This window comes from Paroedura picta, chromosome 1 (assembly GCF_049243985.1).
Source record: "Paroedura picta isolate Pp20150507F chromosome 1, Ppicta_v3.0, whole genome shotgun sequence".
Taxonomy (NCBI): Eukaryota; Metazoa; Chordata; class Lepidosauria; order Squamata; family Gekkonidae; genus Paroedura; species Paroedura picta.
This window is the reverse complement of record NC_135369.1, coordinates 194,205,281-194,224,188: the sequence shown is the minus strand read 5'-3', so window position 1 is coordinate 194,224,188 and position 18,908 is coordinate 194,205,281. Positions and strand designations below refer to the sequence as shown.

The 18,908-nt window shown below is 46.2% G+C and overlaps 1 protein-coding gene across 7 annotated transcripts in view; it reads left to right on the top strand.

Moving 5' to 3' along the window:
* The window catches only part of WDPCP (WD repeat containing planar cell polarity effector), a 337,650-nt gene extending 329,345 nt beyond the window's left edge, over positions 1-8,305 (top strand). For 5 of the 7 annotated variants that reach the window (XM_077315493.1, XM_077315511.1, XM_077315482.1 and 2 more), the window contains one exon: positions 7,325-8,305. In XM_077315493.1, the coding sequence (XP_077171608.1) occupies positions 7,325-7,525 (201 nt within the window). In that variant the 3' untranslated portion in view covers positions 7,526-8,305. Of the gene's footprint in view, positions 1-1,177; positions 1,220-1,818; positions 2,438-7,324 lie in introns of those variants that run through there. The other 2 variants (XM_077315520.1, XM_077315528.1) reach the window with 2 other exon arrangements.
* Positions 8,306-18,908: the final 10,603 nt, after the last annotated feature.

The following is an 18,908-nucleotide window of genomic DNA, read 5'->3' as shown; positions in this document are numbered from 1 at the left end:
CAAATGGCAGATGCACAGCATTCTGACATTTCACTGATGATTAATAGACAATCAGGCTAAACTGAATCTAAATGGAGAGAAACCCAGTCCACTTCCCTTTTCCCTCCCACTTGGAGCAATGTCCCTTGTACTTGCCCTGACATGGATGGCGTGGGCTGGCCCAATCTCAGAAGCTAAGCCCAGTTGGCCCTGGTTCGGCCTTCGTTGCTGTGCAGAGGCAGGCCACAGCTAGCCCAATGGTCAGCCCTTGCATTGACCTGGATGGCCACAGCTAGCCCGATTGTGTCAGATCTTGGAAGCTAAGTAGATTAGTGCTTGGATGGGAGACTGCCCAGGGTCACTGCACAGAGGCCGGCCATGCCAAACCCCCTCTGAAGATCTCTTGCCTTGAAAACTCCATGCAGAGTTCAGGTGGGTCGCCGTGTCGGTCTGAAGCAGCAGAACATAGTTTGAGTCTGGTGGCCCCTTTAAGAGCAACATCTAAGATCACTATTCAAGATGAAAGCTTTCACATGCAAGGTCTAACCTAGGAAGGGATGCCGTTCAGCTGCAACTTGATGGCTGTTTCCGCTGCCAGCCTTCAACTCCCCAACCCTCTCAGCACAGGGCTCACTCTATAAAGGAGACTTTACGGAAGATTTGTACTTGGTAGCAGTTTTTATCTCCCGGAAGCATCTGAGAGAGGCTTGTGGCGGCAGCAGCCCCGGTGGCTCCGGAGCTGACATTGCTGGTGTCACCTGTGTTGATAAACGCACAGATGGGATTGACTAACAAGCAGTGTTTGTGGACTGCCCGACCAGCATATTTTTTTCACCAGCCATTTCTGAAGCATGCAGGGAAGTGATCATTGGTTCTTGCTTTTTTCTACATGAGACTAGGATATAATTTTGTTGTTGGAGAGAAATAGGGAACCATTTTAGCGTTTAGTTTTCTTTAAAAAAAAAACAGGTTGGCAAAAACCAATTAACTTCTTTAGAAATCCACACTTCAGCCCTCCCTGGCATCCTTTTTCATACAGAGAAAGGGCAGAAGATGCTGCCGGATAACCAGCTTCGTATTTCAGGTTAGAACAAATATGCCATAAGATGGAGCTGCTGCTCTGGTGAAAACAGCTTATCCCAGGCTGATCTACTTGAGAGCGAGCACCACCCTCCTGCATCTCTCTTGATCTTGCCAGGAACACATCTGCCTGCAGCGGCCATGACTCGCCTGCTTCTGCCAGCCAGCTCTTCTGCCTCTTCGTTCGCACAGCTAGAACATATGTTGTGCGTTGCAGTGAGGCAAGTCTCCTTTTGTTTCAAGCTCCACACCTAGCTTTCTGCAAAGCGTTCAGGTGCTGCACCAGCAAGAAGCTGGTTCTTTAGCAACTGCCCCTCGAAACCAAAGCAAAACAAAAAAAAAATCCCTCCTCCTCCCCAAACATACCCGTTCCACAGTCAGGGGAAGAAGAATTCCATTTTAGAAAAGGAAACAGCAATTTCAAAACTGTCCCCGCACTGGGGAGGGCATCATTCCAGGCATCTTTACTTTGCAGAGTTTTGCCCGCTTTATTTCCAAGCCGCTTGACCCAAAAGCCCACTAACTTATGTCTTTTATTGCAGCTGAAATTTAAAATTTTAAGTTTTTAACTGCAAGTTTAATTCTCGGGTGCATTTAGTTCAATACAGGCAGAGCCTCTTGGAGTGAAACTTTGTAAGAAAATAAAATGTGTGTCTCTAAATTCACATTGACAGGAGAAAAGCAGCATATGTCTTTAACTCTACAGCACCTGTGTGATCTGCACACTGTAACCTGCATCCTCCTGATTCTCTTCTGCAGGCGATCAAAGGCAACGGCTCCATCAAGGTGGTGCACTTTGGTCTTGTCTGAGCCAAGAATCTGATGCTTCGAATCATGAAAGAAGATCAAGTCCTTACCCAACACCGGTTCATTTGGAAGCAGCCTCTTTGGGTCTCATTAGATTCAACCAGCTGTAATATTCAAATCCCTTTGCAACAAATGTTAAGCTTCTTTAGTTCCATTTATTTCTGTAGAAGAGAGTTAAGCACACAGCCTTCTCCTGTAGAAATCAGCAGAAATGAACTTGGGCTGGATCGTGCGGCACCATCTGTTCAGTCCCAAAGTCCATTTAGACTTCCTCCGAACAGGGTGTGGTGTCTGGCAGGCCCAGAAACAAGGCTCCAGGTTGGGACCTGCGACTACCCACCTGCAAACCTGATCCTCCACACCGAGAGAGGTGGAAGTGGGAACAAGAGCTGACCTTTCTCCATCCACGTTGCTGTACCGCAGGCGCATTCTTCCTCCCCACAGAACAGAAGGTACATCAGTGTTGCTACCAATTTCTCGGGTTTAGCATTTTAAAATTAACATTGCAGAGACTAATACTGCTTAAGGGATGGGTTTTCCCCCTGTATGGAATTATTTTTATACTTAATTAAACAAGTTGAAAATACAGGTGTCATAATGCCGGAGTTTTCTTCTGATCAGCCTCTGCTCCTCCCACTGGGACATGGATGGAGTCCTTTGTCCAGCTTCATTCAAGTTACTCTGCAGGGCCTGTTGACATCTATTAAATGTCTATTCTACCTCAACATTCTACCTACCCTATTCTACCTCAACAATCAGTTCTCCACTTGCAGTGCGGTGGCTTCCCCAGCTTCTCTACTTCCTGTCACATGGCTGTGATGTCATATGGTTTCCTGTCATGCAGGTGATTCACCTCAATGGGCTGATCTAGCCCTAGAAAGGCTGAAGGCCACTTGGACGGCTCCACCAATTTGTGTCTTTAGGCACCCAGGGCAGGGGTAGTCAAACTGCGGCCCTCCAGAGGTCCATGGACTACAATTCCCAGGAGCCCCTGCCAGCGAATGCTGGCAGGGGCTCATGGGAATTGTAGTCCATGGACCTCTGGAGGGCCGCAGTTTGACTCCTCCCTGCCCTAGGGCCACTGCCTGAGCCACCTCCTGTGGCCTCCCTCTGCTCACGCAGCAAAGACTCAAATATAATCCACCTAATGGCAGCTAAAAAGGGAATCTAGAAATCTCAGAACTTTCCACCCTACATTTATATCGTGGCAAATTTGAATTTCCACTTAAGGCCTCGTGAGAGATGTACCTCTGACAGATAAAATCTTCCCTCATGATGTCTGTAAAGAGCAGCGTTTAACTGACTGAATAATTTCTGAGAGGAAAATCTTTTCAGTTTCCCAATCGTCAAATCAGAATTCTTGAATAAGCATCCTTTTGCTTTGAAAAGGGCATGGGGATGCTTTCAGATATAGATGTATTCATCCCTGTGGAGTCATTTCTTTGCCCTGGTAGCCAGTGGCAGAAAATGCCCCGGGAAAGACCAGACTGTTGTCATTTGTCATAAGTATGTATGCCTTTTCCAAATGTCTCCTCTACACGGCAATGGAGTCTGAAGACTTGTATTTACGTAAAACTGTCATCTTCGTGAGCCGGGTTTTTTAAATGACCTAAAGTTTAGTTATACCCCTAAATTGTGTTCTTACCGAATAAAGAGAAGGAAATTAATTTTTGCTTAAAATAGAGCCCTCATCAAATCCCAGTGAAGCTATTTGTTTTGCTGAGCTGTCATGTGTTTTTATTTTTTAAACCGCTTCTTAAAAAAATGTACAACATGTTCCTTGTGGATGATAGGTTTAGAGCATGAAGGGGGGGGGGAATAAAGCGCAGAGACTTATCAGTAATAGTCAGATGAGCGCATTAAATCCATGCTGAAAAGCTTATGTCCTCTGCAGACAAAAACGAGAGAGAGAGAGAGAGAGAGCGAAATGTGTCAGGTTCCCAACACGCCATGTGGGGGAGGGATGGGACCATTCTGCTTGCGGACAGGGACGGTGTGGTGCTCCGCCATGTACAAAGCGCGCATGAGAATCAAACTGAGTCGCATAGGCTTTCTCACCGTTCTGAGAAGAGAAGATTTGGCCCACAGACCAGAACATGTAAATGCCGTTTCTGAGGCGGGGGGCCTCTTGACTGTTCAGGCCGAGGGTGCCGAACTACACAGCTGAGCAGCGGAGCTATTTTGCTGAATCGCAGCCATATTGCTGTCAGTACAAGTGATGGTCTATATGAGGGATTAATCTGACACCAGACAGTGATCCCTAATCCTCCAGGATATCATAATCTATTTACTTTGCATGCTAAGAGGATTTTGGTTTTTTAAAATATACAGGAAGTGAGGCTAGAAATGTACAGAAGATCAGGAATGCCGTTTCCGAAAAGGAAAAAAAAAATCTCCGTTGCCTTTAAAAAATAAAATCCCATTATGGATTTCTTGAAGTTCTGTCCTTTCAAAGTATTGAATAGGGATTTAGCTGGGGAATTGGCGTATGTTTCTTCTTTTATGCCGCAGACTTGCAATTGTGTTCCTCTTTCCTCTTCCCTGCCATTTACGGGGAGGGGGGGGGTGAGAGAGATTTAAGCCGTGTACGGGAAGGATCTCTCCCGCATGGCGGTTCATTTTCGAGGAATGACACTGGGCTCCGGTCCTGACTAAGTCAAAACACCTTCTAATCTCCTGCACATTTCATGCACACAGCTACTGGGTTAGTGGTGTTCGCAGTTGGGATGCCAGCCTCCAGGTGGGGCCTGGGGATCACCCAGTTTTACAGCTCATCTCCAGGCGACAGAGATCAGTTCCCTGGGATAAACTCTGGAGGGAGGATTCCCGAGCATTGGACCCCACAAAGATCCTCCACCGCAAGTTCAAGTACAACGATATAGGCTAGATATCAGGAAAAAGTTTTTCACCGTCAGAGTAGTTCAGCAGTGGAATAGGCTGCCTAAGGAGGTGGTGAGCTCTCCCTCACTGGCAGTCTTCAAGCAAAGGTTGGATGCACACTTTTCTTGGATGCTTTAGGATGCTCTGGGCTGATCTTGCGTTGAGCAGGGGGTTGGACTAGATGGCCTGTATGGCCCCTTCCAACTCTATGATTCATTGATTCTATGATTCTATGATTCTATAAATCCTGCCCACTCCCAGCTCTACCCTCAAAGTCTCCCGGTATGGCCCGATCCAGAGCTGGCAGTTGCAACCCTAGCTCACCATACCATCTGGATGAGGAAGCCAATGCATCTAAAGGGGTTCTTGGGCCTTCAATGTTTTCTCAAGAGTTTATCTTCAAAATGACCAAAATATGCATTTAAAGTAGGGCTTTGAAAAATACCTTTTTTAAAAAATCTATTGGTTGCTATACACTTCCGGGTGGGAAGGTGGCATGGTATAACCTGATTTTGTCAGATCTCAGAAGCTAAACAGAGTCAGTACTTGGATGGGAGACCACTAAGGAAGGATTTGCAGAAGAAAGCAATGGCAAACCACCTTTGCTTCTCACTTGCCTTGAAAGCCCCCTGGCTGTGGTCACCATAACTTGCTTGCAACTTCATGGCACTTAGGAAACAGCCTGATTTTGGTTGCTTAAGGACCAGGTGCTGGGTAGTAGACATCTACATCTCACTCTACATGGGACTACCCTTGAAAATGCTTGGAAAACTCCAACTGGTCCAGAATGCAGCAGCTCAGGTCCTTACTGGGACCCAGTAGAGAGCAGACATTACAGCTGTGCTCTCCCAGCTGCCTTGGCTCCAAACTGGAGACTGAATCAGATTCAAGGTTCTGATTCTTACCTTCTAAAGCCCTAAATCAGCCTTTCTCAACTCTTTTACTATTGAGAACTCCCTGAAACATTCTTCAGGCTTTGAGAAACCCCAAAAGTGGCGCCATTGTGCAGAATATGGCTGGGAAGCAGAGCTGTGGACACACCCACCCGAGTGCCTTCCCCTTCCCACCCCCTCCAGGCCCATCACTGGCAGTTTTCGGAGGGGGTAGCAAGTCAACATGACCATATAGGATCATATCACCCAATAGATGTTCAACAAATTTAAAATATATAAAAAATTAATTCCCACCCATTTGGGAAACCTTTCCAGGGCTGTCAAGAAACCCCAGGGGTTCATGAACTCCTGGCTGAGAAAACCTGCACTGCACAGTCTTTGATCCTTGTATCTATGGGGCCACCTGTTCGGCTTTACCCCCAGAAGACTGTTAGGATCAAGCAATCAAAATCTGGTGGAAAGCTCTCTATAGTTAGGTCTGGAACCTCCAGGACTTTCCACAGCTCCGGAGAGCCTGGTTGAGGCCAGGAATGACATCATGAAACACCCCCCCCCCTACCTACGGACCCACCCAACCACCCACAGACTAACAGGTGCCTGAAGGTCTGAAATTGAAGAATTGGTCGTTTTAGTATAGTTTAAAGAATTTTAACCATTTTAAAATCTACTCAAATTAATTGTTATATGTTATATTTTGATGTATATGTATTATATTTGTATTGTTTTATGTGATGTCACCATCCTGAGACAGTCAGGGGTAGTCAAACTGCGGCCCTCCAGATGTCCATGGACTACAATTCCCAGGAGCCCTTGCCAGCATTCGCCAGCGAATGCTGGCAAGGGCTCCTGGGAATTGTAGTCCATGGACATCTGGAGGGCCGCAGTTTGACTACCCCTGGACTAGAGGGGCGGGATATAAGGATAAATTTAATAGTAGCAGCAGCAGCAGTAGTAATGGTACTTTTTTGTGCGTTACATTGCCTTTACTCCTCCAAAAACCATTGGACGGCAAATTTTAAAAGGAGCTGATGGATTTTGCTGAATACTGGGGGGACGGAATTAAGGTGGGGCACAAGCTAGGTCACACCAGGTCCTTCAAGAGTATAATCAACACTGGAAGGAGAGAGGACGTAAACTGTAGTCCAAAGTACAATGTGTGACAGTGGCTGAGATCCAGTTTGATGTTTTTAAGTACACTGATTCGTCAACAACAGAGTGATCTCTGATCTCTGGATCTGTGTCGTGTCCCAAGCAAATTATCTGTGAGAGTTGAGAGGCCTCAGGTCAGGTCTCCACATGCAGCCAAATGAGGGGGGCATTGAGGCAAGAGAGCGGCTGGTGATACTTTTGCATACAGGTGAGGAATAAATGTTTTTATTCTTTCTCTGGCACACACAAGCACACGAATCTAAGAAAATAGCACCACAGGGAACAGGCTGGAAATAAATCCTTTCTCCCTTTCTTACTCACCTTTTACGGGAGGCAACCTTCAAAATGGCTGCTGCCCCTGGCACTCTGGAATGGCACAGGCCCGTTCTTACCATGTCTCCCTACTACACATGTGGGTGGTGAAGAAAATTTGACAGCCTGATGTGTTATTAAACTGGATTATGTTGTCAACCTTTCGAGCCTCTTATCCTGGGATATCAACCAAGGTCTGCATTTTCTCCCACCTCCCCCCCCAGAGGAGTCCTTCGTCAAACAGAAAACAAGTATGGGAACAGGCCAGACAAGAAGATTTTCATCTGCTTTTACTCGCCAAACGTCTTCTGTGTTCAAAATGGCACCCTACACCTGGACTCTTGAAAGTGATGCAGCCAATTCTGCCACCTCACTCTTCACGTGTGGGTGGTGAAGACAGCATGGAGAGCCCGGCATGTTATTAAACTGACATTGTCAAGACTTAGATGTCAACCCATGCCGAAAGAAAAAGGAATTTTAGGTTACTTCCCAGAGGTACCCACACGAAGGCTGGAACTGTGCCTTCCGGAGGAAACATGGGGTTCTCCGATGCGTGTGAGCCTAGTAAAGTAAGCCCCTCACCCACTCGTTCTTCATGCAAATATCTCCCGTCCCAAGTATCTGCATTACTTAGTAGAGGCCTGTTTGGAAAATGTATTTGGATTTACCGGAATAATATGTAAATCTGCCTAATTGTGGACTATGTGTAACTCGCCACAAGCCAGTTCTGGGAGTGGCGGGAATAAAAATCTTAATAATAATAATAATAATAATAATAATAATAATAATAATAATAATAAAGTATCATGGGTTGTTCACAGATTACTGGTATTCCCTAAAGTGTTTGATGTTTCACTTCTCAAAAATAACCACCATATAGTCATTTTTTTAAACTTTCAGAACAAAAAATAAACTGAAGTGGAGCCTGTTTTCCCAGTTCACTTTTGCCTGGACTTTGTGAACATATTAACTGTTAAGCCCTATGGTCCCCCCCCCATTATTAATATTATCAGATCTTTTCAGATACTAGCATCACCATTCATTCCCAGGAAATGGAAGTCTTGGGTCGTATTGTTGTCTCCTTACCTACCCCCCTTTGCCTTGTTGTCCTACATAGATATGCTAAATAGTTTCATGGTCTGTGAGTAAATGTCATTTCAATAAGCATGTTTTAAAATAAAAAAATAAATAAGTTAATTGAGAAACCAGCCTTCCAATTTTTTTTTAAATTTGTGTAAGATTAATACATTTGATCCAAAGATGGATCTCTCTTTGGGTCATGTGAAAGACTTAAAAACAATACATTAGGAAACTACACTACCAATAAAGGCATTCAAAAATACACATGTGCAAACTGACTTGGAAGATGAGAAAGAAAGGAGGGGCATCCAACCACTGGCAGTCTTCAAGCAAAGGTTGGATACACACTTTTCTTGGATGCTTTAGGATGCTCTGGGCTGATCCTGCGTTGAGCAGGGGGTTGGACTAGATGGCCTGTATGGCCCCTTCCAACTCTATGATTCTATGATTCTATGATCCATATCCAGGCAGCTCAGCAACTCTTGATGGACACCAAGTTAAGGCATATAGAGGCATCAAAGTAGGAAATCTCTATTCAAAATGTAAAATTTTAACAATGTACCTTTTCTGTTGGAGACGATGGTGGCAGATCTGCCAGGAATGCAACAAGCAGCCCATGATCACTGACATTCAAAGGACACGTTTAAGCTCTTTAGATGCATTAGAAGTTTGACTTCCTGAACACACACATGAGCATAAGGATAGATTCAAATGAGTCGCCATGTTGGTCTGAAGGAGCACAATAAAATCAGTCCAGGAGCACCCTGAAGACCAACAAAGATTTATTAACAGCCCTGCTGGATCAGGCCATTGAAACAATCCAGTCCAACATGGTCTCACATGGTGGCCAGAACCAAAATGGTTAGGGATGAAATAAATTTTAGAAAATATAAACAATTTATTATAAGAGTTCAAATGTTTAAAAAACATAAAAGAATATCTATTTGGCACACATGAAACATCTGAGTCCACCAGTACTGCTAAAAAGTTTAGATCTTGACCTAACATGTTTCAACCTTCCTCAGAGGTCAGTGATGCACACAGATGTAAATAACAAATGTTTACAATTCTCAGCAGGGGGGGCTGGGGTAAAAACGTATTTGGAGAAGAGCCTCTCTCCTGAGGTGTAAATCTTACCTTTTGTCTGCAATGCTCGGCTGGCTCAGGAGATCCTGGAGGTGAGAGACAAACCGATTTCTGTCTCTTTGTCCCCTACCAGAAAAACAGCTTTCATTCCCTGAGGCTTCTTTTGCTGGTTCTGCTTCTAAATCCAGTTGCTCAGACGGACATTTCACTGGTACAGTTCCATGCCTCCTCAGAGCTTGAGGAAGTGGGCTGGCTCAGGACAGTGCCCTTCTCCAAAGAGTCCCAAATGTGGGCTGGGAAATTCGTGAAGACTGGAGGGTTCAGCCTGGGGAAGGCAGCATTGGAGGCAGGAAAGTGCCAGAGTGCCCCCCCCCTCCAAGTTTTGCCAGGGGCAGTCTGGAGATCAGTTGTAATTCCAGGAGATCCGCAGAACCCACCTGGAGGTTGGCAGCCAGCTATTACAGACCGTGAAAGCCCATCTTGGCTATCCAGCTTGCTCTAAGCCCAAGTATCCTTTGCTCAGGTTTCGTGGCTGGCGAGATTCTCAAATCCAGTTAAAGTGAATTACTGGGATTTAAGCCAATGGACTAAAATTCCAGTTCTAAACACATTACTTAGCAGCTGATTCCATCACTGATTCCAATAAAGACTTATTCCCAAGTAACATATTCAGGAGCAGACTATTAATCATTTTAAAATCCATGTAGTCAAGCTGGGTTGTGAATCAGATCGAAGGTTTGCTGTACTGGCTCAATGTAGGTGACTCTGCATTCCCTGGATTGCCCCTTAGATAGGCCAGGCTAGCCTGATCCCACCAGATCTTGGGGGGGCTCCAGGATGGGGGATCTCCAAGGAACACTCAGATCACTAAGCAGAGGCAAGCAATGGGAAGCCATCTCTGCATGTCCAGTGCCTTGAAAACGCTACGGTGTGACCATACATCAGCTGTGACTTGGTGACAAGAAAAGGTGGACCACTGGTGTTAAACTACATTCATGGGATCAGACGTTCAGAGCTGCTTCTGCGACAGCCTTGTGCAGTGAGCCGCAAGCAGAGACCCACCCCCCAGGCTTGTAAAAGGGCACTCTTCCACCAGGTCTACGGTTGAGACCAGGACAACACGAAGAACTACTGTGGACCTCCTCCCTGACTCCCCCTTTCTCCATGCCCCCCTTTCTCTCCCATCTTCCAAGTCAGGCCCCCCCAGTGACTACAGAATCCATCATGCCTGTTGATGAGATGATGAACCAGGCACAGTGACCGTGAAAGTGGAGATCAGCATGGAAATTAATTTAATTAATCTATTTATTTAGAGATATTTATACTGCCCCCTAATACTGCTATGGCAAATCTAGACAGCATCCTAAAAAGCAGAGACATCACCCTGCCAACAAAAGTGCGTTTAGTCAAGGCTATGGTCTTCCCAGTTGCAATGTATGGCTGCGAACGTTGGACCATAAGGAAGGCCGAGCGTCAAAGAATTGAGGCTTTTGAACTCTGGTGCTGGAGAAGACTCTTGCGAGTCCCTTGGACTGCAAGGCAAACAAACCAGTCAGTCCTAGGTGTAAACTGCACGGAGCTTTTATTCCAATCCCAGGTCGATTCATCTACACAGAATGCGATTTCCTTTGGATTTGGGGCAATTTAAATTTTCATTCTACAGCGATGGATTGATCCGGAGTGACCCTACCTTTATTGTGCGATATCTTAGAGTGCTTTTAACCCTCAATATTTTTCAAATCCGGATTGGAAAAGAAAGCTCCGTGGTAGAAAACCTCTGATAGGCCACACCTGCTCATGTGACAAGCTTGCCTTAAAGGAGAAGCCCCTAATTTCTCTCAACTTCTGTCAGTCCTGGATTTTTTCTCCCTTCTCTGCCTTTTCGATCCTCTCCCCCCCCCCCCTCCAAGAAAAGAAAGAGGTTCCCTGCCTGGCTCCTCTCCCCCACTCCTTCAAGAAAAGAAAGAAAGAGGCTTCAACAGGATTGACAATGGAATAAACAAAGTAAGTGCAGACTCTGCCCTAGAGGAGATCAGCCCTGCCTGCTCCTTAGAAGGCCAGATCCTGAAGATGAAACTGAAATACTTTGACCACCTCATGAGAAGGAAGGACTCCCTGGAGAAGAGCCTAATGCTGGGAGCAATCGAGGGCAAAAGAAGAAGGGGACGACAGAGAATGAGGTGGCTGCATGGAGTCACTGAAGCAGTAGGTGCAAACTTAAATGGCCTGGAGGATCATGGGGTCGCGATGGGTTGGACACGACTTTGCACCTAACAACAACAGCAATAACATACAGCTTTGCTGTCTCAGGGCTGTGCACAACCAGTTAATAGCAGTAAACAAGTACAAAAATCGACAATAAAACAGATTATGTATTTATTCAACTATTTATTTGAATTGTTTTAAATTTTAAGATGATTTTAAAGGGGGAAGGGTGGCCTATTAGAGGGGAAGGGTGGCCTATTATTATACATAAATATGAAAAAATTATAGTTCAGACTACAGAGTTCAGTCTCCCTGGAAGAAACAGCGGCTTTGGAGGATGGGAGTGAGACTGCCAAGTTCAGGTTGCGAAACACTTGGGAGATTTCGGGATTGCACCTGAGACCTCCACAGGGTCACATGCCACAAATTCCACCCTCCATTTTCTACAGGGCAGCTGAACCCTGTAGTTTCGAGGGTCCCATGTCCCACCCGGAGGCTGGCATTCCTAGAGTGGCATCTATGGCATTGTACCTCTGCCCTCCCAAGGTCCCTGATCCGCCAGACTCCAGGACTTTCCAGCCTGAATCTGGCCACCCTATCCCGCCCATCCCCTCCCAGTGGCTAGGGAGGGGGCGGGACCTGGCTACCTGGGTTCTATACCAGCCTTCTTTTACTCCTTCCCTCATGTAGGCCAGAAAGAAGGGCAGGAGCTGAGAAGACAGCTTGGACCTCTCATACCTCCCACGACGGACTCCCCTATCTTGGATTTTTACATCCACAACCTACCAACCAATCCTGTTCCCTAGCCAAGGCCATTTGGTGGCCAAGTCCATTTAGGTAGGAGGGGAAAGACCACCTCCCCCCCCCCCCAGAGCTCTCATGGACTTCCAGGGCTCTACAGAATTGTCCTCCTCATTGGAACCTGTTATCCAGGTTAGAGAAATACAATGGCCTTTCCAAGGAAAATGCAGATAAAATAAATATGGTTTCAGGACAGATAATTTCATCCTGTTTACCCAAAATCAATTGCCACTGAATTCCGTCAGATGCATAGGATGACAACTGTATGTGACACAATTATGGTTGCCAATTTCCAGATGGGGGCTAAAGTTCTCCCAGAATTTTGAGTGGTCTCCAGGCTACATAAATCCATTCCCCTGGAGGAAATGGGACTTCTGAGGTCGGGTTGTATGGCATTACATCCCAAATGAGCTCTCTCCGGCCCCCAAATTCTACCCTCCTCATCTACTGCCCAAAATCTCCAGGATTCTCCCAAGATGGTGCTAGCAACCCTGCTTACATCAAAGAATGAAGGAGCCCCACAGCCGAATCTCCCAAAGTGAGATTTCAAAACCAAGACAGTGGGAGGAAAGTGGAGCCGGGATGAGGCCCTACAGGGAGACCAAGACGTGTGAGGAAAGGTTGGGGGAGCTTGGTCTGCTTAGCCTGGAGAGGAGACGACTGAGAGGGGATCTGATAACCATCTTCAAGTATTTAAAAGGCTGCCATATAGAGGATAGAGCAGAATTGTTCTCTCTTGCCCCAGAGGGACAGATCAGAACGAATGGGATGAAATTAATTCAAAAGTAATTCCAGATAAACATCCGGAAGAAGTTCCAGACAGTCAGAGCGGTTTCTCAGTGGAACAGGCTTCCTCGGGAGGTGGTGGGTTCTCCATCTTTAGAGATTTCTAAACAGAGGCTGGATAGCCATCTGACAGAGAGGCTGATTCTGTGAAGGTTCAAGGGGGTGGCAGGTGACAGTAGATGAGCGATAGGGATGTGAGTGTCCTGCATAGTGCAGGGGGTTGGACTAGATGACCTAGGAGATCCCTTCCAACTCTATTATTCTATGATTCTAGGCAGGGGGGATTTTTACCCTGTAGTTTATCCACCTTCCCTCCCTTAAGGCCAGTACTTTCGGAGAGCTCTATTAATATCAGGGGAACATCATCAGGGACACACTTAAAACTGCCACCATCTTTGGTTCCATTTAGGCTCCCATGTAGATGCTTTTTAATCTTAGAAAACTGATCACTTTCTGATTTAATCAGAGATCTCCTGTAACATGTATGGGGTTAGGGCTGTGGCTAGGGTGGTGTGGTTCAGCATGGTTCCGGCCGCCTGGGCAATCAGCAAAGCCCAAGGAGGCCAGCACTGCTGTGTGGAGAGGAAGGGCGATGGCAGTGTGCCAGCCAGTGGCAGCACTCAGGCACAGAGCTCTTGTGCCTGCACGCAGCAGCCACCTGGTGTGCTGCCACCGCTGCCCCTGCTCTCCATGCCACAACACAGGCCTCCTATGTGCTGCTTCGGGCTTCAGTGACCGCTGAGGTGGCCTAACCGAGCCAAAGTGCACAATCCTAGCTGTGGCTCAGAGGTGAAGCCCCTGCTTGGCATGTAGAAGGTCCCAGGCATCATCGGTTCAAAGGACCAGGCAGCAGGTGATACCAAAGACCTTGCCTGAGACCCTGGAGAATCACTGCCAGTCTGAGAAGGCAGTACTAATCGTGTATTTTTATTATTATGCTAGCAAGAAAGCCCATTTCAAGCAGGAATGCAATGGGCGCTAGGACCCAGGGGACACCGGGAGGTGCAGATCTCTCTTTGGGCCATTCCGCATTCGTCCAAAATAGCACAATGGTTACTAATTGAAATTGCTACAGTTTTGCTGTTATGCACAACGTCGTTGACAATCTGCAACACTCCTGAAACCGATCCGCAAAAAGCGCTTCGTTGTAGTGCTTTTAGGGAAATCCCAAAAAGTGGATTCACCCTCCGGAAAGCGCTACACTCCTGCAACCAATCTGCAACACTAGCAGGAAAGTTCTGTGCGTTACCATTGTTGCGGTTTCTGCAAAGTCCCTCCCCCTGGCTCTCTCCTCTGATCTTCCGGCAAAGCGATCGCCATTTTTTTTTCTCCGAGCGAGCGGAGATCAACGCACCGGCAAACCTTCCCTGGCTGCAGTCCCTCTGTTTAAAGTCACTAAGCACAAGCAACACAGAAGCCCGTTTGCTGGTTTATTTTCCCTTTATTTTTCACACTGTTTTCGGCCAAAAATCGCGCCCGTGAGGGGGGGGGGTTCACTCGGGGGGAGCGTGGCAACGATGAAACGGCAGCTCAAACACCACCTGCTAGCTGGATGGGTCTCTCCGTTGCAACAAATCAACGCATATTCGTTGCAACGGGTGTGTGTGTGTGTTTTTTTAAAAACCTTTCTTAAAAGGAAAGGGGCTGTTTGGGAGCATGATAACGGCCGCCCATTGGCTGCTTGACGGCCAGGGGCGGGACACAGCTCAGCAATAGTGCTTCCTGGCTAGCGATTTTTGCAGAGACCGGAACCCTGTGGGAAATGATAGAAATGCAAATGGATTCCACTACAAAGGCAGGTATGCATAACGAAGAATTCCACTATTTAAAATGGCGATTTTTCGTTCTGCAAACAATTTGCAACTTGGATGCCGGTGCGGAATGGCCCTCTGTCTCTGTCCCTTCCTCTTGCTGCCTGTCTCTCAGTGTGCCTCGCAGCAGGAGGCATAGCAGGTAATTAGGGCTCCTTCTTAGAAGAGAAAGAGGGCTGCTATGCAGTTTGTAGCAGCTCTCTCTGTCTGTCTGTCTCTCCCTCCGTCGCAGCAGGGGCAGCTCTCTCTATGTCTCTCTCTGCTTCCCTCACAGCAGGAATGATAGGAGGGAATGAGGGCTCCTGTTGGGTCAGGCTCTGTGTCTCTCTCTGTCTCTGGAGCCCCTGAGAGGAATGTGGCTAGCGTCCAGGAAGGGAAGGCAGGAGCTGCAGGGGCAGGGCTAATCAACACTGGCTGCACCCTGACTGGCCCTATTCCAACTTGGACAGCCAGACACATTCCACCCCTGAGTCTGTTTCACAAATATATATAGAGGAACCATGGATAAAGATTTATATACCACCCTCCCTTTACAAGGAAGATTCAGCATACAATACGGTGAACATCATGATTGTGAACTTATAACAGTTCAACAGTGGAACTTATATAAACTTACAATATTTCAAACAGTAAACATGATCAGTTTCTAACAACTTTTGACAGCACAGCTGTAACTTGATTTTTCTGCAGCAGTGCCAGATCTGGAGTTGGGCTGTGTCTCTGGTGGTGGTGGTGGTGTGAGGGGCCTTTGGGGGCCCTAGTTAATGGAGTTGTTTCATTCCCCTCAACCAAAAGCTTGGTGGAGGAGCTCCCTTTTGAAGTCATTGCGGAATTGGTTTAGTTTTGTCAGGGCCATGATCTCTTCTGGGAGCTCATTCTACCAGGTGGAGGCCAGCACAGAGAAAGCCCTGGCTGAGGCCAGACGAGCCTCCTGAGTCTAGGAATCACCTGCTTGTTAGAACTTGTAGAGTGTAGAGCTCTCAGGGGGGCATAGACAGAGAGGTGGTCCCTCAGGTACTCAAGGCCCTGAACTTGTATGGCCTTAAAGGTGATTACCAGAACCTTAGGCCTGATCCAGTATTCAACTGGTAACCAGTGCAGCTGTTGGAGCACTGTGGGCCCTCCAAGCTGTTCCCGTAAGAACTCTGACTACCATATTCTGCATCAGTTGGTGTTTCCCGATAAGGGTAGGCCTGCATACAGCAAGTTGCAGAAATCCAGCCTAGAGGTGACCGTCACCTGGATCACTGTGATTAGGGGCTCTTGGGCGCAGGTGGAAGAATGCCAGCTGAGCTAGTCTCATGATCTATTCTTTGTCAGGATCAGATGCCATGATCTCTGCCATGAATTGTATTTGACCTGTGTGACTCCATCTTGAAATAATGTGTGCTGTTTTTTGAACCCTGAGCTGTCTGCTTTCTGCTGTGATTTAGTCTTTGCACATCTTTCTTTCTGGACAGCCACAGTGTCTATGGGAATGGCAGACAATAAACCAAGTCAATAAATGTATAGAAATACCTTTTTTTGCTGTCGGTTTCCAGCTTGGTGTAGTGGTTAGGAGTGCGGACTTCTAAGGAAAGTGACGGTAAGCCCCTTGGAGACTCCTTTGGATAGAGAAAAGCGGTATATAAGAACCAACTCTTCTTCTTCTTCAGGAATCTCAGGGCTCTCTCAGCCTCCCCTCCCTCACAGGGTGTCTGTTGTGGGGAGAGGAAAGGGAAGGCGATTGTAAGCCTTTTTGAGCTTCCTTTGGGTAGAGAAAAGTGGCATATAAGAAACAAATCTTCTTCTTGTATGTATTCATTTATTTACGGTCATTTAGACCAAAATTTTAGAAGCACCACTATACAATAAAGGTATCCCCTGTGCAAGCACCGGGTCATGTCTGACCCTTGGAGTGACGCCCTCCAGCGTTTTCATGGCCGACTCAATACGGGGTGGTTTGCCAGTGCCTTCCCCAGTCATGACCATTTACCCCCCAGCAAGCAAGCTGGGTACTCATTTTACCCACCTCGGAATGATGGAAGGCTGAGTCAACCTTGAGCCGGCTGCTGGGATCGAACTCCCAGCCTCATGTGCAAAGCTTTCAGACGGCTGCCTTACCACTCTGTGCCACAAGAGGCTCTTCCACTATACAATAGCAGTTTGTAAAAGGGAAGGTTAAAAATGCATCAACAATAAAACTTAAAACTTCTCCACCATAAAAGCCAACATTTAGATGCATTAACTGCCGTTGACTACTTTACGCGGATAAAATGAGCCATAAAAACAATAAAACTAATAAAGCTGTTGAAATATAAAACAAAAGACAAGAGGTGTGCAATACTAACCAAAAAACATATGAAGTTCTGTGGACCTATTATGGCTATACATGAGTGACCCATTCTTTCCTAATTCTTAAAGCTAGCCACGCAAATTTTGCTACTTTCCTAGTTAACAAATTATCTGTATCTGATAGCAATATTTGCAGGCGATGCTTTCTCAGGTCGTGAGGGCATTCTATAAGCATTGGTACTAATGCACCTGCGCGAATATGATTATACAGCTTGCACTCAAATAAGATGTGTTTTGTGGTCTCTACTTGACCATCATTGAAGAAACAGAGGGAGTCCATCCTCCTTGAGAGGTAGTCCATCAAATTTCCCACTCAAGTTAGCAGAGGGCAGGGCATTGTGACGAAGGAGGGTAAAGGATCTCCTGTGCTCAGGATTTGCCACTTTTCTTAGATATTGCATCTGGGTGTTCCTGTTTAGGAGATCTTTCCTAAAGAGTAGGTCCTGAATATTGTTGAGATCATGTTGCCTCTCTGCTTCTATCACTCTTGCCTTAACAAGATCTATAGCCTTGTCATAACCTATAGACAAAAACAATTGATATGAGAGACCATAGTAACACAACTTTTTAGTGAGTGCAATTTGCCAAGGTGCGACGAATGTGTCGATCACTATTAGACTTGCAAGACCTTGCTGTTGGAAAAGTAGTTTTAGCCAGAATGTAAAGGTAGCTATCCAAAGCCTGGACTGAACGTTGACCATACCTGTCTCAATCCTAACTGCTATGTTTGAGATGTTGTTTGGTATAGCCAGAATTGCCCTCAGAAATTTAGACTGGACCTTTTCTAGACTGCCCAATCTGCCCGTTATACTAATTGGAGCCCCATATGTTAGCTGAGCAAGAGCCTTAGCCTTGAAGATGTTAATTGCTGCTGGAATGTAACGGCCTCCTTTCTGCCAGAATAATTTTTTAATTGCACCTGCACTTTTCTGTGCATTTAAAGAGATGTTATTAATATGGGCAGATCTTGAATAGGTAGCCTGGAAAATAACGCCAAGATATTTGTAATGTTGGACTTGTTCTATTAGGGTGCCATTTAGTCTCCAGATATGAGATTTAGGTCTCTTACCACATACCATGATCTTGGTCTTATCATGGTTGATTACCAGGCTATTCAATTGACAGTAGGAGTTTAGCGCTCTTAAGGCTCTTCTCAGTCCTAGAGGGGTTCTGCCAAATATGGCTAAGTCATCAGCATATAATAAAAGTGAGATGTGCCTTTCCCCAACTTTTGGCAGGTGGAAATTTGTTTTTTTCAGAGAGTGGCCAGTATCGTTTATAAAGAAATCTTCTTCAGTAATATCAGGGCTCTCTCAGCCTCACCCACCTCACAGGGTGTCTGTTGTGGGGAGAGGAAAGGGAAGACGACTGTAAGCCCCTTTGAGACTCCTTCAGGTAGGGAAAAGCGGCATATAAGAACCAACTCTTCTTCTTCTTCTTCTTCTTCTTCTTCTTCTTCTTCAGTAATCTCAGGGCTCTCTCAGCCTCACCCACCTCACAGGGTGTCTGTTGTGGGGAGATGAAAGGGAAGGCGACTGGAAGCCGCTTTGAGACTCCTTCGGGTAGAAAAAAAATGGCATATAAGAACCAACTCTTCTTCTTCTTCTACTTTAAACTTTCATTTTATTCCTGCTTTCTCCAGTGGCAAACCTCAAGATATACTTAAGGTACATCTGGAGCCATAAACTTATAACTCAATTTCATT